The sequence below is a fragment of the Ammospiza caudacuta genome, chromosome 2, assembly GCF_027887145.1.
Source record: "Ammospiza caudacuta isolate bAmmCau1 chromosome 2, bAmmCau1.pri, whole genome shotgun sequence".
Taxonomy (NCBI): Eukaryota; Metazoa; Chordata; class Aves; order Passeriformes; family Passerellidae; genus Ammospiza; species Ammospiza caudacuta.
In genome coordinates this window covers 49,905,242-49,916,203 of record NC_080594.1, presented here as the reverse complement: position 1 = coordinate 49,916,203, position 10,962 = coordinate 49,905,242, and the positions used below count along the sequence as shown (strand labels likewise).

The window sequence follows — 10,962 nt, the reverse complement described above, 5'->3', positions numbered from 1 at the left end:
CATTTTTTTTGTCACATGAAGAGTTTTGTCAATGAATTTTCATCAAAACTGTTTATCTTTTCTTTGATTTGTTTTCTGGACAATTAATTCAGTAGCACTGCAGTAATTTCTTTGTTTACTTTCACCCACTACTGATTAAGACAAATGAATGCTAGATGTCCAATGAAACCTAATTGTAAAGCATTTCCTAAATTCTGCCAAGTACATTTTTAGCTGGGATGGAGAATTGTGTTCATATTTTTAAATAAAGTGCATTTCACATTCTTAGTCTTGTAAAAACAATTTTGTTTTAAAAATGAAAACATTCATTTCAGCTATGTTTCATTTGAATACAAAAGCAGAAGCAGATTGTTCAAAATGTATAAAGTTTATTCAAGAACTTGGTTTCCAATTCTCGCAATTTCCTTTTGCATAAAGCTATATAAAGATAGACAACTGCAAATACTAAATGACTGTGAAATGGAAAAAAAAAAAGCTCATGTTTGCGCAATCACCAGTGAAGTTTTTCTATCATTTTTCCACTGTGTAACAATTGCAACCAGTTGCAAGAACAGCTGTAAATAATTCTTTTTGAGGGAGTAAAAATGCAAACAAATCAGTTCACTATGCTAGAAGTGATTTTTTTTCTCTTCTGCATTTGGATAATGCTTTTGGAAATAAACTAGAGAACTGCATACTCTCACTTCCCTGTGCCATAATTTTATGTTACTCTAACTAATTACTGTAGTTTGATTCAAGTAGAAACAGTAATTTTGAAGTATTAAAGAGGGGGAAATAAACATCCACATAGAATTATCAGAAATAGTGATGTATGACCTATGTTGAGATTAACAGCAATTCAGATTGTAGCATCAGCTGATAATAGTCTGGTAATGTTAGCATAAATTTTGTTTCTCTACTAACCACACCTAAAAGAAAAAAATTAGTCTGTGACAAGATGTCGCCAGCTATGCTTTATGTGCACAACTTCTATACTGGAACAATACTTCTGATGTCAGTGTTTTAGCATAATAAAAAGAAGAATCAAATTTAAGCAATGAAAAGGATCACGTTGGTGATTTGTGTGATGGCAGTGCTAAGGGTACAGCAGACCTCTTTAGGTTTTGGTACTACTTAGACTCCACTTGTGTAATGAAGCAAGTCCAGAAGATTTATCTCCACATGAAAGGTGGTAGTTATTGCAGTGTCTAAATGAAGTGCCATTCTGCTTAATAGTGTTACCAGCCAGGGGACTGCACCCTGATTTTCCTAGCTCTTTAGGGGTCAGGTTATTCTTGCCTGGAAAGCCTCAGTTCAGTCCCTTGCTGTGAATTAATTGGCAAATCACATTTGAAGATGTGCCTCCATAACAAAAGCTTAAAATGTATAACTTGAAGTGCTGTGCTTCTACTGCCAGCAGAACAAGGAGATTTTAACTATTTTGCAGTATCTGGCTAACATTTAGGTGTTAGATTAGTGAATTATTTGTTTGATACTCCATGGAAACAGGCATATGTTCCTTGATGTCAGAACAATGGCTGAAATTTCTAAGGACTCAAGTCCCAGTTTTGCTGTTAATACTACACCTGTAAGAGACCAGTGACATTACAGTTCTCCAACTTACTCGTAGCAGCAGTTTTTAGGTATCTGGCACATGCAAGAGCATTTGCTGACCTTTATTTTAGTACTCAAAACTTTCTATCCAATGAAGTCTGCTTGTGTTTTGGTTTGTAAAAGCTTGTGCATGGAGCTGGAACCATCTAAATTGACTTTAAAGGAATACTGAAGATAGGTTTCTATTAAAGTGGACCTCAGCTGAGGGCTTAGCCTTAAAAACAGATACAGTCAAGAGATACAGTCGTGGAGATAAACATTTCTCTCCTTACGGCAAACTGCCTTGGACTCACTCCTGAAGACAGGGGTAAGTGAATGTGTCTAAGTCCAAGAAAAGGCAATTTCAGATATGGAAGATGTGTGGCTTCCTACTTCTCCTTTAGGCAGTGTAAGAGTAGTTGGAGCACTCTCCAGATTACATGTGAACCCTTGCTTCACTCGCCTAAGCTCACCTTAAGTGTTTCCTACTTGCTCTACTGAAGTTCTTGGAGTTTGCATTAATTGCTGAGAGCTCCACCCTGCTGCTGAAGGGCAGTTTCAGTTCTGTACATCAGACTCTTGGAGAAATTGCAAAGGCAGCCCTTGAAGTGGGAACTGCCCTGGGCTTTACCACAATAATAGAGGAAGATATTAACGTAGGACTCTCTTTCTCAGCTCAGGCTTTTGTGTGTACCTGGGGATCACATCCAAGTGCTGGATTTCTTCCCTTGTTCACCAAAGCTGAAGTAGCAAGTTTGTTAGTAGTTTTTTTGTCCTGATTCTTTTGTTTTAAGGATGGTGATTATTTTTTTTCCAAAAGGTGGACATTCGTGGTTTACTAACACTATGGGTTAAAATCCTTCTGTAAATAGACACCAAGGCACTATGTGATAGCTCCTTCCTGGATAATAAGATCATAAAGTATACACAAAACAGCATCAAAGGAATTAAAAACCCATGAGGTTTAAACAACAGACTATAAAATACAAATCTTGCTACCCAGAGGTGTGCAAACAATTTATTTGTGTTCAGTGCAACACTGTACAGGGGAATGGGTCTGCAGTTGTGTTTCTTTACAAGGCCAATAAATGGTTTGTCAGCTCTGGTGAGCATTTATTTTTTATCCAAAATCCTAATGTAAAAAATAGTAACAGTTTTACTCTCTCTGTTTGTGATGGAGTCCCACTCTGACAGGATCAGAAATACCAGTAAACAGGTGCAGATGGGAATGAAATATTCCTCTTAGTTGAGATCTGTGGGCTGCATAAAAGGTTTTTTCCCCACTGCCCAAAGAGTTTCTTGTGCCACACAATCTGAAGACACATTTTTTTTACTAGTCCAGCTGGCACAACAGATTGCTTTGTTGAATTAGCATGCCCTAAAATAAAAAAGGATTTGATTGAATATGATGGTAGAGGCAGTAGAACAAACAATGCTATTATAAAATATACTAACATACTTCTCTGTTTTATAGTGAATGGATCTGAGACACAGAGAGGCCTTCATGACTTCTGGAGCTTTTTGCATTAGTTATTTTTATACAAATCTCAGTAAGAAGCAAATCAGCATATGTGTTGCCAAATTAAAACAGAAAGCTATCAACAAATTAACATCTTTTACACAGAACTCACACAAATACCACATTTTTCTATCTTGTGTTATTGCAAGAACAAAATTGCATAGACCATTTTCTGGCACTTTCAGAATTTTCCAAATAATGCTTTGTCTTACAAATAATTCAAGTAGTTCCCTCTATTTCATTTCACCCACTAATACAGTAAGTGTTTACATGTAGTGAGAGGAAAAACCCACGGATCTCAAAAATACGAACAACGACATAATCATCTGACTGAATAACAGTTCAGCAAGGAAACATATTTGTTTTATTTTTTATACTCTCTGTAAGGCTGTTTTCCAAGTGTTACTGACAAAACATGTAATTTAATTCAAGTCGTTCTTCTGAAGTGGAAATGTCATTTGTGCTCTTCTTCCCCTTACACCCTGTATTCCAGAACTGTAGATGCAGATTTGTTTCCTAAATTGTAAGTACTTTGTTTCTAAAATGCTGAAAAATATGCTTTCAGTAATGCTCTTTAGGAGTAATACAAAACCCAGATGCCCAAGGGAGTGTGTGGCCTTTTGGGTGCCTCACTGGCAGACTCGGCTGTATTCCTGGCAAGTGGAGCCCACGCCAGCCACTGACAAGTAGAGCTTTCCATCTGGACACACACAGATTTCATAGAGCCCCTGAGAAATCCCAGATCCACCCCTTGTACCCTCAGGCAGCTTGGGCAGTCGCACGGTTTCAGCATCCAGCAAAAGCTGTGTGGGAAAAAGCAGGAGAAACAAGGTTATTAGAGATGGTAAAGCAATCATGTGCCATGAGATAAGTTGAATTTGGCTAGGCAGAGGCCTAAGAACGGCCTTTTACACAGGACTTGTTATACACAAAGTTTCTCTGAGCCCTAGGCTCTTGGCAGACATAAACAAAGGACAGGAATAAGTTGGTGCCTATCCTCTTCTCAGCAGAGAACTTGTGAAGTTCAACAAGGCCAAGTGCAATGTCCTGCACCTGTGTTGGGGCAATCCCCAAAATGGAAACAAGCAGGGTGATGAATGGATTGAGAGAAGCCCTGAGAAGAAACATGTAGGGGTATTGACAAATGAAAACCTATGTATGAGCCAGCAATGTGTGCTTGCAGCCCAGAAAATCAATCACATCCAGGGCTGCAACAGGAGCAGCATGGGCAGGGGCAAGGGAGGGAATTCTGCCCCTCTGCTCTGTTCTGGTGAGAGCTCACCTTCAGTGCTGCATTAGCTCTGGGGCCCCCAAAATAAGAAAGACATGGGTGTCTTGAAGTGAGTTAAGAGGAGGGACACGAAGATGCTCAGAGGGATGGAGCACCTCTCCTGTGAGGAAAGGCTGAGAGAATTGGAGTTGTTCAGCATGGAGAAGAGAAGGCTCTGGGGAGACCTCATTGCAGCCTTCCAGTACTTAAAGAGGGCCTACAAGAAAGCTGGGGAGGGACCCTTTATGAGGCATACTGGTTTTAAACTGGAAGAAGATAGATTTAGATTAGATATAAAAAAGAACTTCTTTCAGTGGTGAGGCACAGAACAGGTTGCCCAGAGAAATTGTGGATGACCCATGCCTGGAAGTGTTCAAGGCCAGATTGGACTGAGCTCTGAGCAGCCTGGTCTATTTGAAGGTGTCCCTGGCCATGGCAGGGGAAATTGGACCTGGATGATGTTTAAGGTCCCTCCCAGCACAATTCACTCTCTAACTCTGAGGTAAGTGACAGGGTCCCTGCCTGTGCACAGAAGAGCGGGACACAAGCACTGCTGCTGGACTCAGGTCTGTCCTGGCCTGAGTGCTGAGGCCTCACCACGGAGCCAGCTGGTTAAGGATGGATGTGGGTTGGTCTGTAGTTCCTCTGTGGAAGAACTGGCACAGTACAGCCTTGCAGAGGGGATAAATAGGCTGCTGCATGTTGCCTGCTGTTAATGTCTGCAGAGCTTCACTCCTTAATTTTGCCACTCTAGGGCTGCATCTGCTTCTGACCCAAGATTCCCCACTGGGGTGCCTGGGAATCACTATGCTAGGAGGGAGCTAAGCAGTATCCAAGTTTCATTAGAAAGCATCTCTCTAAGCTAATACAACATTATGTCTGTTGGTCGTATTATTTGCATAAATAAAAGTTTTATTATTGGCACTATTAATTTTAATATCCTGCCACCTAAAACCTGAGGAATTAAATTAACAGAACTTGAAAAAAAGACTTGAAGTTACAGTCACACAGAAGATCAACCACAGTTATGGAAAAGAAGGGCTTGCACTCACCACGCCATCACTGCTGTGTAGTTTGATATCCATCTGGGAAAGCGCTTCAATATTCCCAGCTTGTGCTTTAATATTAATTCCTCGTGGTGCATCCATGCTCAGAGATCGAGTTGGTGATTCCAGCCTAAAAGTAGGAGCAGAAAATTGGACAGTACCACAATCTCATACATTCTTTTATTTTAGGAAAATAAGTAAACATTGAACAAGCTCTTGCAGGCCCTGAAGTCATACAAAAGATGCATTTTTCCTTTCCTTCAGGCAGACTTGAAAAAGGAGGCAGCTATTTTGAAAACCAACAAAGCATCCCAAATGAAAAATACAGATCAATTCATAATACAAATGCAAGGTATTATTTCATATATAACTGCAGATTATTTCAGTATAACAGTAACCTAATCTATTAACCTGAAACCCAGTTTTACATTAGTTTCAATTTGTTTTCATTTTTGACATAACAAGACATTGAAATAAATACAATTAATACAGTCTGTAACTTTTAAAAATCAACAAGATTTTGGACACTGCAATTAGCTAGAGCAAGATTTCACTCTTCGTGTGTGTGTGTTGTTTAACTAGATGACATCTGAAACTTAAAAACTGTTAATTTGAAATAAAAATTATACAGTGCAACAAACAGGGAGTTGCAAACCCTGCAGTGCCACAAGATGGCAGGAAGGCACTGTATTATCTGAGTAATCACCTCGTCAGATCAGCTGTGCAGGAATAATAATTTTTATTTTTCAAAGAGATAAGGCTTTGTTTCTTCACAATTTTGGTACCATTTCCATGTTAAGTAGAAGGGATAGAAGTACTAACTAAAAATCATGAGAAGGAAAGAAAAACCCCAATCCTAGCAAAAAGCTAGTGATTATGTTGCTTCTTTTGAACATTACCTAGAACTGCTTCATCTGGAGGCACTGCAGGATCAGAATTGATACGTATTAGGTTTTACTTATAAATATTCACTCACCCTTCCTGAAGACACCAGCCAATACTAAACAGGTGAATATGAAGGCTAGAGAAAGTGAGACAACTGTGGTCCCTGTTTACATGTGCTGGTTTTCCTATTCTCTGGACACATACCAAAGAGTGTGGGCTGCATCCACACTGCAGAACACAGACACACTTGTTCCCAAGCCACTGTGTTTTCTAGAAATGCAGAGGGTTGTGTGTGTGTGTGCTTGCACTCCCAGCAGATGTTGTGCTGGCTCCACAGGTGCTCCACAGCTGCCAGACTGGGCGAGTGGAAGCTGTGCCCAAGTAGGTCCTTTTCTGGGAATGCATTGTGTAGTGAGTCCAGACTCTGACTGCCAATTATTGGCAGGAATAAGCTGTCTAATTTACTGAGACTCAAGTCTTCATTTTCTTTTTGTTTTCCTGTTTCTTCATTAAAACCAGAATGTAAAAGAAGACAGTTCGTGTTTGTGTGAAAGTTCAGTTGTATTTTTGAGTTCTGAAGAAGCTAAATCCAGCTGATAACTTAAAACCTAAATCCATGATATCTAAGCACAGTCACTGAAACTTCATTTTTTATCCTCAAATCTGAAAATAGCTCAAGCAATATTGCCTTATCACTGCTGGCCAGAGTTAGCAGAAGATTCTATCTTCTCTGATCTTGAAAGGTCCCTTCCAACCCAAACCATTCCATGACTTTACATTTCTATGATCTGCTTCTCCCTGACACCTCCTGGCTGCATCACCTTCAATTACTTTAAACTCCAGACTGATAAATAAATTAAATACTAACAATGGGTAAATGCATCAAGGCCCCATATTGAGACCATATCCACAAGACAATTTAATGCCTCACCCCATGAACCTGAGACAGCACAAACTTCAGTCCTGATTATGCTGTGTACCAGGTCATGAGAATAAGTTCTGAATCAGACAACCAATATAGTATTAGTAATCTTTATTATGCAGAGTTTGGAATTTAACAACTTTTGTATTAATTTTTGCTTTAGATCTCTAAATTTATATCTCTATGAAATAGAAAATCAGCTCTTCCTTGAGTGATTAATGTGGGTGGTCTGCTTCATGAGAATATTTTTCAGGGCACATTTGTATGCATTATATACTGAAAAATTAAAAAAGTTTCTATTTTCAATCTTTAAAATTTAATGCATTTTCATAAATTAGTGTCAAAGTAGTTAAATATAACTTTGTCATAGTTTGTCTTAACAAAAAGCTTTAAAGTCTAAAATACCTCATGTTCTTTTGTAATGCATTTCACCTACATAAGCAAACTATATGTAGGCATAAATTTTTATTTTTGAACTCCATTAAATATCACAAGACAGCAGACTGGGACAAACTTCTGAGAGTATATCAGACCTGGACTTTAAAAAGCAATCAAACACAAGAGAAATATTTCTTACTTTCTACAAAAATTAATGCTGGCACGGAGCCTACAGACTTCGGAAGCACTTAGATTTATGATATGACATACACATAATTTGAATTACATGGCAGAATTACATTTGCTATATTAATCACAAACCTAAATTTCTGCTGTTTATACAGGTCCTATTTCTAGATTAACTCAGCCTGGATTTGCCTAATTAAGCACGTCATTGAAGATTCCTGGCAATGCAAACTGTTGTGAATCAGTGATGTGAACTGTAATATGTGAGATCCTAGCAAAGGCAAGAGTCAATAACACCAATGACGCATTTCTTTGTACGGTATTCTAAGGTTTGGTGTCTAAAGTCCAGATGCACTCAAAGGGAAATGGGCACCTAGTGCAGAAACAGCCTAAGTCGAACTTTGACTTTGAATGTCCCTTCTCAGTCCCCACACTGATGTGTGTCTCTCAGGTGTCCTGGCAAAACAAGAATCCAGTTTGTTTGCAAATGATGGAGGTTGCTTGGAGAGTAAGAGGGAAGAAATTAATTGTCTTAAGAGTTTTTGGTCACTTTATAATGTTTGAATTTGTGCATTAGAATGATGAGGGAATATATTGGTACCAGTCACTTTATATTTTTTTTAAACTTACAGACACATGAATTACATTTAAGAGGATGAAGTGAATGATCTTTTCCATCTAGGGGAATTAATCTATGTAATGTGCTGTCCTAAATGTGACATCTGTCACAGCCTCTATCTCACTTGGGAAGATGGATTCTGTACTTATGAGTAGCTTCTAGGTACTGCAGTAGCTGCCAGGGTCAATTAGCAAGGGGTGTGGTGCAAGAGAAATTGATCTGGGCAGCATAATATTTGATGCCAAGGACCTGACAGCCCATTATGTGTGTCCTGAGGAGAACTCTGGACTAGGTGTTGCCAACTGGATGCACATAAAGGTTGGAGCACATCAGGTGTTCTCCACGAGACCACCTGATATGTTCAGATAACACAAATGTCACCCTGTCCATGTCTCCCAAACAGTTCCACAATGAAAATCAAGATGTGGAGAACTCACAGGCCTTTGGGAGATTTCTCTCCCAAGCATGTTTCTAATTTGAATTTAGAAACTCAAGTACACATACCCACAGATTGTAAGGCAAAGCAAGCCACACCTGGGCCCACTTGCAGAATAGTTACTTTGCCTTCACCCTGATCCCTATAGCCTGAGAAACTGCACCATGTCAGCTTCTGAAAGCCAGGGAAGGGTGAGGGAATAGGTGGTCCCTGGTAATATTTTAGACCTGTCATTTGCTGTATATTGGTTCTCCACAGTCCATTGCAATTGATTACAGCAAAGATAATATTTACTTGTTGGTAAGAGTTCCAGCAGTCAACTATACTGTCTTGTCTGGCAGCCAAAGAAATTTGGTGCTGAGCTGTGCTAAATAATTCATGAAGGCCTGTGTGAAAAAATATTCTGAGGGAACCTCGACAGCATCCAGTCTCTGGATCTGAAACCATCCCAACAACCAAAAGGCTTGGAGATTTCCCTTTTCCTATAAGCATGTTGCTAACTTGTGGAGATATAAGATCACCTGAAATTGCTCAGTTGGCTGTTAGGGAGGATGTGAGGGCAGGGACAGCCTGCAGCAGTTCTGGTAAAGAAGCAGGTGACACTGCCTGTGCATGCTGCAGGAATATTGATCCTTTTTTCATCCTGGTCTGGCAGGAGTCAGAAGGATGCCTTACAGATCTTTTATGTACCACAAGATGGTACTTAAAAGATCTGTAAGAAAGCTAGTTCTAACACTGAAGAAAGAGTACCACAAGTTTCCTACTGCACTTTGGGGTTGATTGACCCTTAGAGCAGGACTGAGGAACCAGCTTGCTCTTGGGTAATTGTTTATCCTTTCCTTCTGACCCCTTTTTGACCTTTCCAGCTCAAGAGTCATCATCTCTCCTGAATTCAATGGGAAGAGAATTCAGTCGTATGACCTCAGACAGGAGTTGCCCATCTGTAGGCATTCTTGCCAGCACCTGTCTGAGGAAGATCAGGATTACTGTAACTGGACTGAACAGGTCCAGGATCAACACCAGCTCTAATTTTGTAGTGAACCCAACAATTGTGCATCCCTGGAAGTGTCCAAGGTCAGGTTACACAGGGCCTTGAGCAACCTGGTCTAGTGGAAGGTGTACCTGCTCATGACAGGGGGCTGGAAATAGATGACTTTTAAGGACCCTTGTAACTCAAACCATTCTATGATTCTATAATCAAAACATCTTTCTCACATCATCAGGTAAGCAAGAGACCCTCATATACCTTTGGTGTGCAAAAAGAAATCCTGCCATGAACACCTACCCCAGAATTCATTTGACTTTGTAAAGGTTTAAGGGAAACAGAAATTAAATTATGATGATTAAACAATAAATAACTATAGTAATTTTTTATTAAAAATGACTAGAGGTCATGGAGCAAAGGATGAATAGAAAAGGCAAGAAATGAAGAGGAAAAAAATAAACCCTTGAGGTAAAGAGGGGAAAAAGGAAAATCTTTAACCTGTCAAGGAACTACTGTTTTGAAAGGCAAAAAAGCAACCTAGAGGATTCTGTGGGCTTAATTTCCTTGGTTCTCTGTAGATGTCTGCTTTGATCCCTGCTTTTTGAATGTACGTTAACCTTTAAAAGGCAATAGGAGTATATTGACTTTTTGATTAATCTGAAAGCAGTCTAACTCCCCGGCCATGCAGCTATACATTGTAAGAGAGTAAACCACAGGCAGAGCATGCACTAGTCACACAGCAAAAAGAGATTGTCAGCATTTATTTATGGTGCAGTACATGCAATTTCAAACCATATCCTTTCTTTATGAGGAATCTGGATTCCTGTTGACACAAGCTGAGCAAAACTGGGCTGGAGTTCTAGAGGTGGAGAGTGAGCAGCAGGCATGGATTAATGCCCACTGCCAATCCCCACCCATATTCACTTATCTCCCAGCAGCTTGCTGTTTTGAGGTCAGGTGAGTGGGGATGGAAATCAGGATGCTGCAAGAACATGATTACCCAAACTTGAGCATCTTGGTGTTCTGCCTTGTGGTTTTGGCTGCTTGCCAGATGGTCCAAAGGCAAAGAAGGACAAAACAACGGGACTGAGATCTCAGTCTCATTAGAAGCCTCATTTCTGAATTTTGTAAAAGCATTTTCTTT

At 39.7% G+C, this 10,962-nt stretch overlaps 1 protein-coding gene across 5 annotated transcripts in view; it reads right to left on the bottom strand.

Moving 5' to 3' along the window:
• Positions 1-357: 357 nt before the first annotated feature.
• The window catches only part of SGCG (sarcoglycan gamma), a 106,013-nt gene continuing 95,408 nt past the window's right edge, over positions 358-10,962 (bottom strand). For all 5 annotated transcript variants that reach the window (XM_058800121.1, XM_058800120.1, XM_058800122.1 and 2 more), the window contains 2 exons: positions 5,414-5,537; positions 358-3,894 (listed from right to left, as the gene is read on the bottom strand). In XM_058800121.1, coding sequence (XP_058656104.1) covers positions 3,721-3,894; positions 5,414-5,537 — 298 coding nt within the window. In that variant the 3' untranslated portion in view covers positions 358-3,720. The remainder of the gene's footprint in view (positions 3,895-5,413; positions 5,538-10,962) is intronic.